General features: G+C 46.5%; 1 protein-coding gene across 1 annotated transcript; it reads left to right on the forward strand.

The window, feature by feature from the left end:
- Positions 1-2,069: 2,069 nt before the first annotated feature.
- LOC130147652 (kinesin-like protein KIF19) lies at positions 2,070-14,861 on the forward strand. The gene is given in 13 exon segments (XM_056335092.1): positions 2,070-2,080; positions 2,873-3,008; positions 5,236-5,346; positions 6,248-6,335; positions 6,962-7,098; positions 7,262-7,387; positions 7,974-8,168; positions 8,914-9,066; positions 9,970-10,092; positions 10,777-10,930; positions 11,903-12,074; positions 13,126-13,315; positions 13,903-14,861. Coding segments are annotated over 13 exon segments (2,115 nt in total). The 3' UTR covers positions 14,422-14,861.
- Positions 14,862-20,296: the final 5,435 nt, after the last annotated feature.

Genomic DNA, 20,296 nt, shown 5'->3' on the forward strand with positions numbered 1-20,296 from the left:
ACTGACACTAAAAGTGCTGAAGGATTGCCTTCCTGAACGGAGGAGTCAGGAAATGCTGCTGTGCATGAAGTGACAATACAGTGGAAGGTTGCACTTAGGGAGGTAGCAAAGCGTTTCCTGATCTCGATGGCTGTTGTCAGTTCTTGCGCAAGGCTGGAGGCGCCAGGGTGCTGCTTGCTCAGCCTCTGGTGGGGCTGCAGGCCCTGTAGCTGATGCTGCTGCAGGCTTGGTCCCAGGGAAGGAGAAATCTGGCGTCCCAGGGGGCAGAGAAAGACTGCTGTGGCCTGCCCACCAAGGGGGTGTGCAGGTGGATTTGGATGTAAAGAACTCATTTGGGTTTGCAGTGGGTTGTTTTGCTTATGCTGACCCTTTTCACTGTGTCGCATGCAAGGTGCAGCGGTGGCACACTGCTTCCTGCAGCCTAGAGCTGCTGCAGCACCTTCCTGCCCTGGGGCACAGCACTGCACTGCTGCCTCTGCTCCTGCTGTCCCTGTAGCTTCCTCCCCCCCTGGGGGAGAGCAGTTGTTTGCCTCTTAGCCTTCTCTGGGGGTTCAGCGCCGCTTCTGAACTGTTCAGTCTCCTGCCTGTGCCGCCTCCTGCAGGGCTCCGCTCCATGTGTGCCTCCCTGGGCAAGGTGCCCAGCCCGGAGCTGGCATCATCCCGCAGCTCAGCTATGAAGGAGCAGCAGCTCATGTTGAGTCCACTTGCTGAGGGGGATGGAGAGGAGCAGCTGGGATGTCCCCTACCCTGGCATCCTTCCTGTCGTATTTCCCAGCTGTCTTCTGGTGTTCCTGGGCAATGTGGTCCAGATGGAGGAAAAAAAACCCAGACTTGCTCTCCCTGCAGAGCTCTGTGATTTAAAACAGAAGTTGAGTATAAGTATTGTGCAGAGGAAAAAATGTATAGGAGGGGAGGGGAGGCTGGGTAACCTGGCGGGGGGGTGGTTAGTCCTCCTTGGCCGGTGGTTTTCAGCATGCCCATCTCTTTGGGATCTGAGTGACGTATTTGTAATAAGCAGCTGGAATTCCTGTAGTCCTGTTGGAGTCCCCCCCCCTTGCCACAGGACCTCGGCACCTCTCTGTGTTGATCAGAGTAAGAGGAGTGCTTTGAAAACGTAATCCTTTCCCAAGTTTCAACCTGCAGCCCTGTGGCTTTCCGTTACACTGAAGCATCGCTCTTGCAATGTGCTGAAACACGACTGGGGCAGACACAGGAACTTCTACTCAAAGTGGAATCACTTAACTTAAAAATAATATCTAGAATACTTTGCATTCCTCTCTAATGCCAGGAAAAGCCTTAGTACTTGGTGTGACCTGTCTCCACATGCTGCTTATTTGGGTTTGTTTTCTTACCCTCAGTGGGTAGAGCTACCAAAACCAGCGACAAGCCAGACTGTCCTGGAGGTTACGGCTGTCCAAGAGAGACTTGTGTTGTCCCCTACTCCTCCTGCAGGACTTGGGATTATGGTGTGCAAGACAGTACTTTCTAATGCTTCTAAGAGATGAGTTAAGCCCACGAAAATGAGGTGCTTATAACGGCGTTACTCGGATATATTTAGGAAGATGAAGTTAATTGTTATATTTTTATGACTATTAAAAGCTACCCAAAGCCAAGGAGCTCACCTTGTACTCAGAGATACAGGGAAGAAATGTTCTATTGCCAGAACTACTCGTACATGTCTACTACAGCGCTTAAGACTGAGAGCTGTTCGTGAAACCCTCATTAAATTGACATGTAGCTTATTATTGTGGAAATAAATCTGGTTCCTATAGAAACTAGTTGCTTGCGACTGGTGGGGCTGTAGAACAAGTCTGTTTCAATAATTGCGCACCCTCCTGACGAGGCATCGCTTCTGTGCATTATGTGGAGTTTTCTCAGCATTAGCTCTCCTGTCAGGAGCTGCTGAGGGGATGCTGCTGTATTTTCTGAAGGGGAAAACAGCCATGGAAGGGAGCAAATGAAATTTTTCAAATCTCTGTTATTAGCTGAGACCCCAAGAACAGCTTTTAGGGTGGATTTCGGCTAGATCTTCCACCAGGCACACAGGTTTGGGATTGTAAAACTCGCCCATGGCTGCAGAGTGAGTCCTGGCCAGAGCAGGACCTGAGCTTCAGGGGGCCCAGTTAACCCCATGGCTGACCCATGGCACCGCACTTTCTCTGTTGCTTCACCTGTAGATCGAACAGGCTGAAATACATGTGCTTTTGTGTATTGTTCGTAGTGACAAATACAGCCAGTGTGCTTTAAATCTTCGAGTCAAATTATCATCTGTCTTTCAAAACAGAGTACTGTGTTTTTGACTGAGTTGTGGCAGTTAATTGCTGCTTTATAATTGCTCCAGTCCTGTGATGAATTCCACCTCCCAAGGAACCCTGCAGGACCTGCACAGATCAGGGCCAACTTGCTCTGATCTGGTTGAACAGGCTCATAATGCTACCTGGGATTAAAAGAAATGGATACTTAGTGAAATGTGATTCCCTTTCTTTGTCACGGATAACTTTAATCAGTGTTTTGGGAGCACAGGGAGGGGGTGTCTGCAGGCGTGCTCAGCCCTTCAGCTGTTGGTACCATGGTCGCAGACCTCTGAAAGTTCCTGCTGGCAGCAGCAATGACATGGATGAGTTCATTCTGCCACCTTCTGTGTCAATCAGGTGGAGTCTTGCTGTGTTAAAGACAGGAACAGGGGAAGAGGGAGAAGGAATTTGTCAAGATAAAAGTGCAAATCATGGGAGAATTAACTGGTTTAAACTTCACAAACTTCCTTAAACTCTGTAGGCCCTAAGCTTAAGGTGTTAAGATTGACCAGCGGAAGAGATGCAGCCAGAAGCTGTAGATATGGCTGGTGCTTGCTCAGAGCTGAGCCCTGCTGCAGGTGCGTCTGGGTGGCCCCAGCACATGTCAGCTGCCCGTGTGTGCTGTGTGTGCAGGTGGCCGTTCGCATCCGTCCCATCAGTGACGCCGAAGCAGAGGAGGGAGCTGCGCTCGTTGCCCGCAGAGTGGGCGAGCAGGTGAGCTGGGGGTGGTTCCTGGGCTGCAGGAAAGCCCCCGTGCTGGGGACTGGGGAGTCTGCTGGGTGTCATGCAGACCGCCACGAGACTGGTTCACGTGCAAACACTTGCTTTCGAATCCTGCGAACCCCCGGCCTTGCTGTGCCACAGCAGGGATGCAGCTTCCTGGGCAAATGGCACTTCTCTCCAGTTCTGCACCTTACACCTCTTACACAGGGATTGCAGGAGGTCCCCGATTACCTTTTCTACATCACTACATCTATTTACGTATTCTTATTGTGCCCTTGTTATTTACCTTTTTTTCCAATGTAGACCCCATTATTTTCTATTGTGCTTCAGCTGATATTTCTCTGAACCCTTTCTGAACGCACGCTAATTCTGTAATATATCTTGTCACCATGCCATAGTCAAACAATAGCAGCCCTCAGAAGCAAAGAGAGCATGAATCTCACTTTCCTCTTTACGGATTATCTTATAAATGCAGTTTTTATTTAGCACCTGACTGGTGAAACAGCCTTCTTTCTTTTCCCCCCTTAATTTTTTTTTTAAAGCAGCCATTACCCTCACAAAGATATCAGCTTTATTTTTATACAGCTTATTCAGACTTGCATCATCTGCTCTGAGATCTATTTGCTCTAATGGAAATCTGGGAAGGAAATGTGCATTACATTAGTCTGAGTAACTTCTATCTATGAGAATGAGCTTCTCTTAGTAACGCAAATAACTGTAATTATGAAAGCAAATTAATTGACTGGGCAGTTGAAATACTTAAATTTCTTGGTGCATTTTGATTTACATTCATGTTCCCTGCTATTTTTACTTCCAGCCTAACTCATTTGGAATTGCTTCTGCCTGCTTGTTAATCCTAACTCAAAATTGACTCTGTTGGTGTCTTGTTACGTTTTAATGCTTCTGTGCAAGAGCAGAAGAGTCATGCTTTTGGAATACTGCTAGTTAGACGAGGTGTTAGCCCCAGATTGGAAGAGGAGGACCCTCTTTTGGATGCAAACAAAATCTGGACATTACCAAAGCTCAGTAGAAGGGGCCTAAAAGTGTTACAGAGCAAATCGCTGAAGGAAACATGCTGACCTTGTCCTCCAAGTTCTGCTCTTGGCTGTCATACTTGCACGTGCATACGATTATGCATCAACCCATCTTTTGCAGGCGAATCCTGCCACTGACAATAAACCAGGAGTTCCATTCAGAATTTGTTCTTGTGTTGCTTCAGGTGTTAAGGCCTGAGCAGGACCAGTGAATACACTAAAAAAAAAAAAAAAAAAAAAAGTCATTCTGGTAATTGAAAACTTGCAGATCAAAACTAGAGATACTCTAGAGACTTGGAATTTAGCAGGAAATGCAGAAGAAGAACCAAAGCCGTAACATTTCCCAAATGCCTGTGGGCATTTGTCCTAGATACTTGTCTCCCATGCCTGGCACACCAATGCAGTTATTCCGTAGGTCAAGTGGTGGTTGATCCATGCTTTAATTGCTTATATAATGATCTGTTTACCTAAGAGAGTGAAAGCTACTCTGGAGTAAGAGACACAGGGTTCTCTGTCCCTTCCCTTGAGGCTTGAGCATCTCCTTATGAGCCGTTTCAGTGGAAGAGAAAGAATATATACTGTGATAATTATGTACTGAAATAGATCCTAAGGGACTGAAAAGAAACAGAACCAGTTCTGTAACCTGCTGCAACCCCTCTCCTACCTTTTTTTTTTTCCTTAATAAAAGCCAGAAATGCAATGACATTTCTGTCCTTGAGCAATGCAGGTACTTCCATCAGTCCTTGTGCATGAAATGCTTTGGCAGATTACTTTGGGCACTTTTGCTCCCAAGGAACTTAACTGTTTTCTTTCACAGCTCCTCTGTCTGAATCTTGGCTGAAAATTGAGGTAAGAGGTCCCGTCTCCATCCTGCCTGCATAGAGGTTGGTTGGGTGTCACGGCCCTGCAGCCACTGCTGTTGCCCAATGCCAGCAACCGTTCCACTGCACAGCTAACCTTCAAAGCATTTTGCAGCAGCTGCTGGTTCTCCAGATTACATCGGTTGCACAACAGAGCTTGTTGGCCTCAGCATTGTGTACAGAAGTGTGTTTTCCACACAAAGCTGCAGGGCCACGCTCTTCTTGTCCAGAGCTGTGATGGTGATAGTGCTGCAAGAAATCCTGACAGGCTGTTAACCATACCCAGGTATAACAGGTCTTTCCTCTGGCTTTATCTTGTAACAGAGGGTGGTCTTGATAGATCCAAGCGAAGATCCAGACGACATCTTGTGAGCTAACAGATCCCAAGAAAAAACATTTGTATTTGACATGGGTTTTGATCATGGAGCAACCCAGGTAACATCCTTCCCCTTTTTAACCAAAAGGCTTAATATTAGCATTTTTTTCCCTCCTTAGATGAACGTTTTCGGCATGTGAGTAGACCTGCACATCCCAGAGGCCACATGTCACCCAGGTGAAACGTGACAGTGCTGAAGAGCAAGAGGACTGCGAGGGTTTTCCTTTAGTCAGGGAAGCGGGGAGACACGTGCAGTATTGAGCCTGCCTCTCCCTCCTGCACCAGCGCTCCCCAGGTGCATCGCTCCTGAGTGGAGATGAAGAGCTTTGTCTCCTGAGGTCTCCAGTGAATGAGATCATTGCCATGTTGCTTGGATCTCCTCTCACATGCTTCTTCCCTGCACCTGTTTTACAGGCTTACGCAGTGAGCTCTAGTGCCCTTACTGAGCTGTGTTTTGCAGTACAAGGATTTCATCAGCACCTGCATTTTGTGATCACCATGATGTGACTGCAGCCCCGCTTCTCACAAGTAGTTCAGTTATCTGTGTGCTCTTTTACATTAAAATTCAGCATAGCACACTTGTATGCTACCTAAGACATTTTTGGAGGCCCAGTGGCACTTCTCAATAAAGGATTAGGTCAGGGAGAGAATTTACTCCCTTCTTCAGCAGACACAAAAGAAAAACAAAGCATTCCATGTTCAGAGTCCAAGAAAACAAGAATATTTAAGGACATTTATTCTAGTAAGCTCCTGCATCTTGCCTGCCTTTAGAAAATTCAATAAAACTTAGTGCTTTTCTGCTCATTTTGAGGATGTGTCAAAATTCAAATGGCTCATGAATTGTTCCAAAGCCCAGGAAATTTGTAAAACATAGAAAATCATGGGGAATGTAATTGGGTATAGATTATTTGGACAGCTGTTGTGCCTGACAAAAAATCTCTGCTTTTTTGGCTGAATTAGGAGGAAGTATATGTGTCCACAACCAAAAGCCTGATAGAAGGAGTCATTTCTGGCTACAATGCAACCATTTTTGCATATGGTCCAACAGGTAAAGTAGTTCCCTGTAGCTGTACTGCTCCAGATGAATAAAATATAGCTCTGCAAACCAGAAATGAGCTGTAATGCCGATCAATTGCTTACTGTGAGGACGAGACTGAAGCGTTAAAATACCGTTCTCATTGGGAAGTGTGGATCTCCCTTAAATGCTGAAGTAACAACAAAGCTGTCCCGTGTAAGTTGTCACTGTCACTGAAACTGTCCTGTTTAAGTTGTTGAGGTGGAATTCAGTGGAGACAAATCTTCCTGTTGAAAAGGAGGAGGAGATGAGAGCGTCTGTGCAGTGCTGTAGACTCATCTCAGGAGAATAGACGTAGCTGCAGAAGGCACTTACAGACTACAGACTACATGAAAATATATTTCTACTCTAGCTCTGAACACCTAGGTGAGCAGTTAACATACGTAATCTGCCCGTCTGCAAGTCCTCTTCCTGCCCGTTTTGGATGGCATGTGCCGTGTCTTTCCTGAGGCAGTGTCATGGTGGGATGAGAAACAGGAGTAACCAGAGCAAGTTAGGGGATGAAGGACAGAAATCAGTAGGAAACCAGGCTTCATTTGTTGTGGAAACTGGCTGACATGGAAGTTTGGCTTTGCTGCTCTTCTTTGTATCTTCAACAGGAGCAGGAAAAACCTACACAATGCTAGGGATGGACTGCGAACCAGGGATTTACATCCGTGCTCTTGATGACCTCTTTAAGGCCCTTGAAGCTTCCACCAAGGAGATGGATTACACAGTCTCCATGTCCTACCTGGAGGTGAAGTGTCTGTGTTGCCTTGGATCCAGGCTCTGTGGAGCAGGCGTGATGAGAAGGGGGGAGTCCGGGCCTGTCCATTGAAATGCAGGATCAACTCAACCCTCTCTGCAGACCTAAGGACCCAAGGCGAGTTTCACACCAACCCCTTGTTTCTTACCCTCAGATCTATAACGAGGTGATCCGTGACCTCCTGAACCCATCCTCTGGCTTCTTAGACCTGAGAGAGGACCCCAGAGGCAGCATCCAGATAGCAGGAATTACGGAAGTCTCCACTACAAATGCTCAGGAGGTGCTTTGGGCTATGGTCCGTGATGAGGGAAAGGGAGAGAGGGGTGTTTTCATTCATCAGTGCTTTAACATTTCTTGACACTTTCCTATTGCCTGTGCCTTGCTCAGTAGCAGGACCTTTTGTAGCAGGACCTTGGTGGAACTGGATTAATGTGAATTTTATGGAAAGGGCTCATCATGGAGCCATGTGAGTGGTAGAAATCAGGCTAAAATCTCCAGCTAAGCTCCTGCTAGCTCTACTTCCCCTGAGTGCATGCTGCTTTCCTGGAAAGGCAAGAGTGCTTTGATCTGTATACACATCTCAAAAACCATTTGGAGAGGGAGAAGAAATAATGAAATTCCCTTGAGCTACCCCGATGTGCACTTCTGCATGTGCCTTGGATGTGAGATGAACTGTCATGAACCCACACTTCCAAGGTTGCAAGCTAAAGGGGGAGATCTGGAGAAAATCAACAGCAAAACCCCCACTAGCATAAGCGGGACCAGAGTTTGCCCGTGCCCTGGGTGAGGGGTTCAGTCTGTGGGGAGCACCATGCTGCGGCTCAGGCAGAGTCATACGCCTCTGCATGTTGTTCTGCGTTGTTTAGATCATGCAGCTGTTAATGAAAGGAAACAAGCAACGCACCCAGGAACCTACTGCCACCAACAAGACGTCCTCCCGCTCGCACGCAGTCCTGCAGGTGACAGTGATGCAGAAAAGCCAAAGTAAGGTGATCAGCGAGGAACTGCGGATTGGAAAGCTTTTCATGGTTGACTTGGCAGGGTCGGAGAGAGCAGCTCAGGTATGGCTGGAACTCAGCAGCTTTTGGTGAGACCAGGCTAGGTGCCTGTCCTCATCCTGAACACTCCGTTGCTTTTGAGAAGTAGTTTGTATCTGGGACAGCCTGAAAATAAAAACAAAGTTTGAAGATATTGGTAATATCTTGTATTAGGCCAACTAGTATAATAGGAAAAATGTAAACCAGCTTTTGGGTGCAGCCTTTCCCGAAAAAAAAAGAAGGAAAAACCAGCAGTGATTTTCACATTTAAAGAGAAGCTGAAGTCTGTTAGGCAGGGATCACCTGTGCTGTCAAAGAGAAAGCTGGTGCCTGTGGAATAGAGGGGTGGTGGTGGGTGGAAAATAAGGCAGCTGGCTCCAGTGGGAAGGAGGAAATGCTGGAACTCAGGGAGGTGATTTGAGGGAGAGAGATTTTACATACCAGTATTTCTACTGAGACCAGGAATTCTGGAGTGATGTAGTTGTGCATCTTAATTTCTGAAATAATCTGTAGAAGATAATTAATAGCTGTTATCTTTTAAGAAGTAAGAAGAGCTGGGTCATCTTCTCCAAGAAATGTACTGCTGCCAGTATCTCTGTGCCTCAGAATGGGGTTTAACCCCACACTTTCAGGCTGATTTTTCAGGAGGCATTGCTTTGTCATCCAAACCTTGACCCAGTGATGCCGCACATCTTCCCCAGGCACAGACCCACATTCTGAAGCGTGTGCTTTGTCTGCCTGTCCTACTCCCTCTCTCCTCTCCCCCCAGACTCGGAACCAGGGCAAGAGGATGAAGGAAGGAGCCCACATCAACCGCTCGCTGCTGGCTTTGGGCAACTGCATCAACGCTTTGAGTGAGAAGGGGGGGAGCCGGGCCCAGTTTGTTAATTTTCGAGACAGCAAACTCACACGCCTGCTGAAGGTACTGTAGTACACCAAGGGTCAGCAAGGAGCTCGGTGTGTCTGTTGCTGGTATCACCACTTGAATCAGACAGGGCTTAAGAGCTGATCCTTGACTGTCTCTGTGCATTGTCTTTATCCAGCTCGGAACAGTCCTCCTGGATCTTGCATGAGCTTTGCAATACAATCAGGGCTTGAATCAGACACAGCTGTTTTTGTAACAAGCTTGTTGTCTTGTGATCTCTGTGGTTAAGGAAAGGCTTCCTACAGGGCTAAGGAAATCCTATCGATTTGGGTCATATGTCTAAGCTTGCAGGTGACCAGTGATTTTTTTAATTAACTTACTGGCTTTGAATGTTTCATCCCTTCTATAAGATTTGGCTGAAATTGGCCAATAAATTTGGATATTGTTGGGGCAGGAGGAAGAAAGACTGAGAGTGACTCTGTGCTGTCATAAATTGCCTCTCCCTTAGGAAATCAGAAAGGTTGCAGACACACTCTTTGCTATGATGGTTATTTTATGGATACTTCACAACCTCATTTATGAACCTCACCTTGAGCCTTGGTGCTGAGCTACCACTGCTGTTGCCTGACAGATGTGTTTTCTAGACAACAGTGGGGAGGAGAAGAGATGGATAAAAAGGCAGGCCTCTGTTGTGAGCAGAACTGAGAAGCTGCCAGCACATTTGTGGAAACTGATTTTCTTGCAAAAATTCTTTTGTAGAAAGTGAATTACTTGCTGATTTTGTTGTTGATGGAGAGAGGGCGTAATGAATGGTCTTTTACCAGCACTTTCTTCACTGCTAATTGGGGTTCTCCACCAGAAACTCAATGAACTGCTGGGGTACCCGACCATGGTGGTTACCACCAAGCAGCAAGACCCTGCCATGTCCATATTAACCTCGTCAACTTTGCATCCCTCTAGGACTCCTTAGGGGGCAACAGCAGGACTGTTATGATTGCACATATCAGCCCAGCCAGCACCTCCTTTGAAGAATCTCGAATGACCTTGATCTATGCCTGTCGAGCAAAAAACATCAAGACACAGGTAAATGAACAAACAACTCACAAGGAGGTGGGGGTTAGAGATTAAAGCTTGCAAAGTGGAAATTCAAGAGGTAGTGGATGAAGGGAGAAAAAACTTCAAGAAGGGGCAGCGCAGGGTGGCGTAGAGGCTCTGTGTGAGTGACAGGAAAAAAAGCAGATGAAGGGAACAGTGGAAAGCAAATTGTGTGGGTCGTGGATAAGAAGAGGAATATGAGGGTCAAAACAAAGGAGCAGAATAATGAAAAGGCAGAAGCTTACGAGCCTGGTATGGACCCGGGTTCAGAACATAAGGAATGATGGCTGGAGGAAGACTACTGGGAGGAGGCATGTCCCAGTGGGGATGCTGGGCCTGGAAGAGGAACTGGGGGGGCTGCAGAAAGGAGGAATAAAATGGATAGGCTTGTGGGGCGAAGGAAGCTGAACAGTGATCTACAACAGGGTTTTCACTCTTTGTGGATCTCTGTGTTTTCCCTGTGGACACAGGGTCTGTGGCTTTTCTCTGTTACCTTTTGGGAATTTCCCATAATTAAGGAAAACCACTAATTTATGGTTTCACCATTCATGAGGGAAAATTCTTCCCCATCACAGGATTTAGTGCCCTTCCAACTGAAAGCATAGCTTTGTTTGCAGCCATTGTACCAATGATGGACTGCAGGACAAATGCTCACGTATTCTGTCTCACCAGGTAAAATGTAACTTGCGGAATGTCTCCTACCACATTGACCAATACACCAGCATCATCGCAGACCTCCACAGGGAGATCGAGCGTCTGAAGGCAAGGGCGGAAAACCAGGAGAAGGAGAAAAGTACAGTCGGCTCTGACCTTGGGGATCTGCAAGGTAGAGCCAGGAGCAAGGACTGGTCTGGGGTATCTGGAGGGAAGAGAGTGGGTAGAGGAGCTGTGTGGACAGGTTGTGGTAGCGCTTGGCGGGCCTCCATGCAGATGTGGCTGAGGGAAACTGGTCTAGCAATGCTTGTAGAGAAGCAGAGCAGAGAACACAGTCTGATGGCCAGGGGAGCTGAGGTTGTTTTCCTGTGTGAGCCTGTCTCTGACATACTGTGTGACTCTGGACAACACATTCAACCTCCTCAGCATCTTCCCCAACATTAAAATGTGTTGGACTTCACAAACCTGCCCTTGAAAAGACCTTTGACATCAAGTGCTGGCATTTGCTGTGGGAAGTTCTGACTCTCACAGAGACGTGACCAAGTTCTGTAGCCTGCATCATCATGGGCTCTGAGGCCATGTCAGGACACAGAGATCTGTTGTATGGTTTGTTGCACTTAATTTAAAAAAAAAAAAAAAAGAGAGGGGGGCAGGGTGAAGCTTTTTAAACACTGATTGTTCTGCCCTGGGGACTATTCCTTTTGTCAGTGAATCTGGCATGGAATGAAATAAAAATTGTCAATTTCTCTGACAGACAAGACACAAGGTATAACTGGCCTCTGCTACCAATACCCAAGGTCATTTTTAGATAACAAGCACAGAAAAACCAATAACTTTTTCTTTTTGGTGGGTAGAAAGATGGAAGAGATGTCCCTGCAATGCAGTATCCTCTTAATACTCACAAAAGGAGTAGCGCTGAGACCTATATATTGCTAACAATAAAGATATATCAGATTTATTAAGCAAACTATTAACTTCAAGAGACTGCAAAATGAAGCAGAGTCCTATAAATGAATGCCTTGTAACATTTGTAACACCAAGCTGCTTGTGGACCGAGCAGCTTGGTCTCAGGGTAGTTTTGTGGGGACTTGGCAGATGTTTACCTGGCCTAACAGCAGATCAGAAATGTCTTCTCCTGTAGCAGAGAGGCACAGAGGCTCTGAGGCACACAGTGGCCAAGTAATGAACACCTTGCGGGCACAGCTGGTTGGGGCTTTCAGGGAGCAAATGGAGATGCGTCGCAGCCTGATGGAGCTGGAAAACACCAACATTGAGCTGCACGTTGATACCTGCAGGAACCTCCTAACAATCACAGAGTAAGTCTCTCCTTAGCTTTCAACACGATTTATACGTGGACCTCCAAACTCGCCATTAGAAATGCCGATATCCCATGGTCCTCCCAACAAAAATGACAAAAGGATGAGATCAAGTGTAGGTTTGAGATTTACTTGTGTGATGAGGAAAACTTGGGAAGGTGGTGGTCTGCAAAAGGTGCCCAGGGATTTAAGGTAGATTAAGTCCATGCGACTCTGAGCCTTAGATTAAGGTGCTATATTTGCAGCGGGTGATTTCTGCTATTGAGAAACACATCCCTAATCCCTCTGGTGCTTGTAAGGAGACTGCAGCCTGCACATGGTGCTGCACTGCAGTGCAGTTGCCTGAGGTACCTCTGTAAGGCAACCTGCTACCTCTAGTATCAGGTTTAAGCTCAAGACTGAAAGCATAGACAGTAGATGCCTCACCTCTGTTTGGCCCTTATTCTGGACTTGAGTTTTAATGGAAAAAATGGATGGCAGTGCAGACTGGGATTGTTGGTCCTTCCATGGTCCAGTCACTCTGTGTTTGTGGTTTCCATCTGGATGCACTGCATCTGGGCATGATTTAATGTCAGAGAAAGTATCATCATCCTTTTCTTCTGGATAATCTGTGTGTCAGTTCCCTCTCATTATCACTAGTCACCCATATAATGCCTCTGTAAATTTTATAGTCTCTTAGGATTTGGGTCTTTTGTAGTTAAAACAGTCTTCAGGACATTAAAGATATTCAACAAGTACCTGTGAATAGGCAACAATTTGTGATGAGGTGGGAAAAAGCACTGTTTGCCTTGCCATGGAAAGATCACAGAGGAGGTCTGTCCTACAGACTTCCAAACGGGAGGAAGATCATTGTGCTCTTCTGCGTGGTTTGTCCAGCTCCAGAGCAATCATTATGCTCTTCTGCATGGTTTGTCCAGCTCCAGAGCAGTCTGGACTAATTAGTTCTACTGCTGTCATGCAAGAAGTTGTTGGACAGATACTATGAAGTGCTATGCATGCATCGTTAAGAGTTATGTCACCATGTCCCAGAAACTCCTTTTTTTGCTGGCAGCTGGGAACGAGAGAAAGATCAGGGTGCATGCAAGTATCGCAAGCCAGCAGAGGAGGAGAAAGATGCAAACACAGAGGAGGAAGACAAGGAAGTGGGTTTCATCAATTCACCTGAACCTCATGAAGTTACAGTAGCAAGAGAAGAGATCAGCCTGCTGCTGGCAGAGCAGTGCAAGACGGCGGCCCTGAAGGTGAGGGGGTGAAGGTGCCCTTGTGGTTGCAAGTCTGACCTCTGCCCAGTGGGTGCTTGAGGGAAGGATGGCAGCAGCGTAACTCAGAGAGGTTCTTGTGGGTTTTGGGCTAGCACTGCAAAAGCAGTGTGGCACCTGCATTGCAGCTGGACTCCTAAATACTTTGCTGAAGGAAACCACACAGGAACATTGTTTGCATCCTGCCTCTTGTCCCTGTGTTTCTTAGCATAAGGGGAAAAGCACCCACTGGGCTTATGCACCCATAAGCGAGCTAATTCTCCCCATTTTCCCTTTCAGGGACACTCTGAGGGTTTGTCACTCACTGGTTGTTCAATGTTTTGGTAATCAGTTTTGGTGATTACTTTTTTTGGTAGCAAACTTCAATGTTTGTGAGTTCCTCTAGTCAAAGACTGTGTGTCTGGATATATCCGCCATGACTGAAACATGGTAGCTGCCACTAGAATAAGCAAAATACTTTTTGTAGATACTACTTTAATCTCAGCATGAAGGATACAGCAGAGAATTGCTCGGATGCCTTTGTTATCACAAGAAGCTGAGCTGCCTAGACAAACCCCTATCTTTTTCAGACAGAGCTGGAGCAGCACTTAGCAAATGCCAAGGAAAAAACTTCCCAGATGGAGGAGTTTTTCTCCAGAAAACTCACCAGTAAGGATCAGCAGGAGGTGCTAAGGCTCCTCTGCAGAGCCCATGAGCTTGAGCTTGGCAACACAGAGCTGCAGGCAAACATGCTTTACAAGGAGAATTTGTTGTGCCAGAAGGATTTTGTGATCCAGCAACTGCAGCAGCACATGCTACTCTCTGAAGAAATTATTCAGCAGCAGCAAATACTAATAAAAGGTAAAGCAGCACCTTTGCTCCTGCTCTGTCATTGTCTCCAAGCTTTGTTGTCTGATGGCAAACTGGAGAACAATCCACCCAGAAAACCTTGCTTGGATGTCATGACTCCACAGTTCTCAGCTGTTTCTCTAGGAGTGATCTTTAGCTCTTCCTCCCCATCTCTGTTCCAGCCCAGAACATTCCTGTCCCAGAGATACTGGCAAGGTTACACCACCTGCACCTCTCTGAGCTGGAGGAGGGGACACTGAGCCGCCTGCTTCTGCTACATTCAGTGATGTCCAGCATGCTCAGGGTAAGGCAGAACAGACCTTTGTGTTGGAGAAACCACGCTGTCCCGTTATCTTGTGTCATAGCCATAGATTCACACACCCCCAAAGCCTGGCTGGGTTCTGGTGCTGGTCAGGAGCTGTACAGAGCTTCGCTTTAGGAACATGTTGTCTCTGGAGCTCTGTTCTCCTTGTCCCCTTCCCTTTGACTCAGAGACTTGATAAGGCTTTTAGTGACAGAGGAGGACCCAGGCAGTGCTGTGCATGAGCCAGTGTGTTCATCCTCCTAGCTGCTGTTGTGTCAGATTGGGAAGAGATAACTGGCTTGGCGGCAAACAGAAAACAAAACATTAGGTGGCCAAACATGCAGCCATCCAAGTGCTGGCTGTAGGAGACTGTCAAACATGGAGGCCTCTGCTCGCTCATGGCACAGTAGATATCCAGGTCCTTGGGTCTTTCCTGCAAGAAATGAAAGATGTCCTCTTTGTCTTTGGAAAACTTGTGTTTTGAGACAGTAAGGGGCTGGCAGGAAATTGCTAGTCTTCAGCAGGGAGTCCAAGCAGCAGCTTCCCCTGTTTATTATGATTAGAATAAACGGGGCAAGGAGTTGGGTTTCACCATGAATAATAAATTTAATGCTATTCATGTTGGGAGGGGAGCAAATAGCAGGTGGCTGGAACTATGGAAAAGCACATAAGGTATCAAGAGTGTCTTTGTGACTGCAGGCTGAGAGCCTGGGCTAGAGGTGGGGCTTTACAGTGAGAAAAATCAGCTGTGGATCTCATTCTTCCCTCTTCCTGCAGCCCCACAACAGTCCTTTTCTGGATGTAAGTCAGCATCTGGATCCTAATAAACATGAGATCAGAAATGTTCTACCTGGGAACGTGACGAATATTCCATGGGGGGTGAAGTTTGGGGGGTGAAGTTTGACATTCCCTCCATCACCCTTGAGTCAGACAGGTAATGCAAATCTTTATCATTAATAGAATTATTCTCTAGGGCACGGGAACCTGGCAGCTCCCAGGTGCTTCCCCAAAACTGGGAGACATCAAACTGGAAGAGCCTCTAGAAACCGGAATCTGTTAGAAAAGAGTTTCCTGCAAGTAGCTCTATGTGTTAGCAGGAACCTTCTCTGCAGAGAGGGCTATGGGAAATGTTCGGATTTGCTTCTGTGGATTGGCAAGCATTTAAACCAAATAAAATGGCAAAGTCTGTGAGAATCAGGGGACGAAAATCTCTCTCCTTCATGAATCCTGAAGTCCTTCCTTGCTGTGTCCTCTATTACCACATTTACCAGGCTTCTGGCTTTTCCCACAGCTTGAGAGCTCTCATCTAGACATGTTTCATCTCTCCCTGCTGATGAAGGGCCTGTGCTTTCATCTGTTAACTGCCTGGCATATTCTTTTCACAGTGGCAGCTGCAGATCATCTAAAACAATGCCCTGGGGGAAGGAGGGGTCTTTGGATACCCATCTCAGCCCAACTTTCTCTGGTTTGCCAAAAAGCCCAGTTCAGCAGGTCAGTGTGGCAGGAAAGGAATTCAAGGCACGTTTGTTGTGGATAGCAGCTTCCTCTTGTGATGACAGAACATGCATGGCAGCTAAACCACAGAATCTATTGTATGCAAGGAAGATAAACTTTGGCAAGCAATAACATCACTCCTAGAGCACTGGCCTTGGGTTTAAAGCCTGGGATTTACTTAAGAGGCCACGGCTTAACTGCCACCTCCAGTTTGGGCTCTCCCTCTGAATCACCAAGTCTCCAGTGTGTCCAGTGGAGTGGCAGGAGTTGTAGAGATGCACCATGGAGTCTGGTGTGAGGGGACCTGCGTTGTCAGGGATGATCGCCATTCACTGGTCTGTTGGGCCCTGATCTGATGTCTATCTGATGAAACCCAATTCACTTAGCACCCTGGAACAGGAGGGAATGTTAAGAGCTCATCAGTTTCTTGCTTGACAGCTGACTCATTTTGTAGCCATCACTCTATATGGGAGATGCACAGTCAAAAAGCTTTGCCTTTGTTTCTCTATACATCGAAGTTACAACAGTATTTCAGGTGAAATTTCATGTCTTCCAGATGTTTGAAAGTGCTTTGAAGGGGAAAAGTATAAAAGCTTTGACTGAAAAGCAAATAATACTGCAATTTCTCTGATTTTTAGCAGAAACCAACAGGTGTTGCTGCCGGAAAGATGAGTCCCAGGCTGCGTTCCCCCACCTCTCTAGGCTTGCATGGGAAAAAGTCACCATCAGACGTTGCTGCAGTTCCACTGAGTCTGGAGACCTTGGAAGAAATTGCTGCAAACACCAAAAGCATCTCCCTCGTTGCAGCCAGTCACCGTTCCAGAGCCCAACACAAAGACCCTGGGAGCAAAGTCTCCTCGGACCACGTCTCTCAGGGAGACATGCTTGAGCTGAAGTATCTGGAGGCCAACTCCACCCAAGATTGTCAGACAAGAGACAGTGTGTCTATTGGGGGTTTGCTGCTGGACCCTGCGGCTGGGAGCCAGCTGGGCTCCCCAGCCAGGGGAGTGCTGAAGAACAGGAGAGACCAGGGGATGTCTGCTGAGAGGACAGCAAGAAAGGAAAGATCTCGCTCTCTCGAACCAAACTTCCACAGGGTAGGTCTTTTGTGTTTATTTCTAAAGGGGATGGGTTGAACAGAAGGCATGGACCCAGTGGAGCTAGGGTGGTTTTTAAATACAGTAAGAGAAACATAGTACAAACTGCATGAAGAAATAAGTTAAATATCTTTATTCTTCTATAATGCCCTCAACCTCCTGCCTAAACAGCAAATTAAGCCAGTCAGGTGGGGGAATCTTTTTGGTACAACATGGCAACAATCAGAGGTAAGAGACATCACTGCTGAGGTTAACTCAACTTGATGTCTTTCAGATCTCAAAAGTTAGGCATTGGACTCCCTCAAGCCCCAATGCAGGCAAAGCTTCTGAGAACCACCTACACCGAGCTAGACTCTTCCATCAGCCAAAAGCTTTGAGTAGCATATCCATTGCCGCAAAGGTCAAGGTTCCTATCAGCCACCATTCAGGTAGGGGCCAAAGAGCTGTTGGTGACATCCTGCATCAGCTTTCTTGGAAAAGATGGATTGTCATGTGAGAAATAAGACAGAGTAAAGTCTAAGTATCAGAACTATTAGAAATCTCATCCAAATTTTTTTTATATGGTCTAAGTAGCTTTTGACGGATAAGAAAGCATATCCTTTGTAGAACCACTGCTTCAACTAAGCCTCTGTAACTTAGGGGGAAGAATTAGGGTTCAGTTGGGTTCACTTGCAACAAGTTGCTGATCTTTGTCTAGTTGCTCAGACAGTTTCACATCCAAACCAAACCTCAGCAAGGAGACCAAGACGTGACAGGCTGCACTAACCATCTATCAGCTTCAGTTGTTTTGCTTAGTGCAGACACACAAGGCCAGAACGAATTTCCAGGAACTGCATACGCAAATCCCATTGAAATGTAGCCAGAATCCTTCCTCATTCTGGCACAGGTGCTATTATCTTGGTAGGGTAGCAATAGCTACACATGCTATTAAGTTTTTCTCACTTTTTTTTTTTTTTTTTTTACTAAAAAATGGTTAAATTCCTATTTACAATGCTATAATTTATTTTGGCTAGCTATTAGTGACTCATGCATTGCAAAATGTTTTTAAAACTGTGTTTATAATGAAGCTTTCCCGGCTTTTGATAGAGCAGATTCCACAAGAGGTGCTGCCAAAAGACAATGTTCCTGCAAGCACTATCCAGCAAAGCAACTCTAACCGTGTCAAAGGACGGGTCCTACAGTAGCAAGTCAAGGGTGAGTACATGAAATATCAGGTTGGCTGGCTCAGGAGGCACTACTGTATTCTTCAGCACTTGCTCTGTTGCAATTTGAACTTAAAGAGCTGTAAATGCAACACAAACAGACCAGTTGGAAAAGCAGTCACATGGGTGGGGGTTTTACAGCCAAGTTTTAAGCCCCCACTTTTTTTTCCCCCAACAGATGACATGGGCAACGTTCCAGAGTGAGTTACACTCCATCTCCCTCTTGGCCAAAAATAACCTCTTACGAGGAGAAAATAACATTTTCAGGGCTTTTCATAATCCTAGTCTAATCCATATGTGAAGTACAAAGTTTAATCTGCGTTAGCCATTTAACAACATACTGCTTCCACTGAAAGTGTCACCTTGCGATTTTCTTAAGGCAATGATCCTTAAGGCAAGATCCTAGTGCCTTTGCCAAACTCGCCCCTCCAAAGCCCGTGGCAATCTGTCTCTTCCCCATTTTGACTGGCTGGCTCAAATCGAAGCACGAGAAACTTGACTGAGTACTTTGTCTCCCCTGGCTTGCAGAGCCTGCAGATGGTGCCAGCAGTCGGCAAACGCAGCAGTCAGTCACCCGCTTGGGGACCCAGCCGAAGACTAAATAGAAGCCACCAGGGGAGCAAGACTCTTGGTGGCCCCAGCGGTTTGCAATGAATGTCAAGACTGCTGGAAGTCGAGGAAGCAGATGCAGGGAAGTGTGCCTTAAAATGTATTTTAGCTTCTGTGTTGTAACACTGAAAAGCAGAGGGAAGGCTAGCAGGGGGGAGAGGGATCTTATACATTGCAGATTGCTTTTTCCATACCTTGCTGCAAGTCTTTCCGCTGTACTGTGTTCTCTTGCTGTTAGCTTCACTTTAAGATAACTAGGGTGTTAACGGGGCCCAAGAGAAGAGAAAACCCTCATTTTCCCAGTAGCATTTGCCTCCCAGAAGCCGTCGGCACAGAGCCCAAGCTGCCTTTTTTCCCAGGGCAAAAGTGTGGATGCCACCCATGCATCCAAAAGGCTCCCTGACTATTAAAACCAAATGTAAATGCCTGAGAAATAGTTTCCCCATTCTCCTCTGCCGTCCCTGTGTGTTGCTGTGAAGCTAGGAGGTGTAACACACGCCTGGAATGCTGTTTGGGTGAGCAGATGTTTGGCTGTGAGAGCAGCCAGAGATTGCTCTAAGCTCTTTTTCATCTACAGAGCATTTCAGATCAGAGTGCGGCCAGGAGAAGCAGCATGGTGATAGGTGAAGACCCTGATAAGAGCTAGCCTAGAGGTAAACCGTGGGAATGTGGTTTTTTTCTTGAAACAATTGTCTCTAGCCAGCAACCTTCTCCATAAGGGGCTTATTTGAAAATATTTCCCCTGCTTTTTAAATATGCTGCAAATAAAATGGTTCTGGTCATTGCACTGAATAAATGACTGCATGCCCCAAACAGGAGTGGCTTCCCTCCTAGGTCTGCCAAAGTATCTCAGATGACAATTTCAGGTAGGTCTGTGCCTTCGTCAAATGGATGAAGAACCCTCTTTTAAAGTTGCAGCACTTGCAAGAATTCTCCTACGTGCTCTTTCTGACTTGCTGTGTGACACCGTGCACACATTTCTTGCTTTGCTATCTGTCAGGAAGTTAAGGGATAGTTCACTCCAGGGATGAGGAAGCTTAGATTACTTGTATTTATAAAATGCCTTAAAACCCTGAAGTGGGGATACAATGCCAAGCGCATGAGCTGGTGCAGCAAGCAGCTGATTTTCCTTAGGAAACAGAAAGAAGCAAGAAGAGATGTGATGGCGAAGCAGAAAGTCAGGAATACTTGTTCCCTGGGGCTGACCCTTTCAGGTAAACAAAGATATAAAAAAAGAATATACAGATAAAATAAGCACAGACTGTAAAACAAACCTGTGCCAGCAGGTCTTAAGCCAAACCTGTATTTACAAGACCTCACATGACCTACAAACACCAAAGGGCTAAAAGTGAGGGGAAATGGGGAGTTTTCCAGGCATATACATCTCCATTAAATACCTTTGGGCTGAATCACCATGAAAAGTTGCAGT

The sequence above is a fragment of the Falco biarmicus genome, chromosome 4 (assembly GCF_023638135.1).
Source record: "Falco biarmicus isolate bFalBia1 chromosome 4, bFalBia1.pri, whole genome shotgun sequence".
Classification (NCBI taxonomy): domain Eukaryota; kingdom Metazoa; phylum Chordata; class Aves; order Falconiformes; family Falconidae; genus Falco; species Falco biarmicus.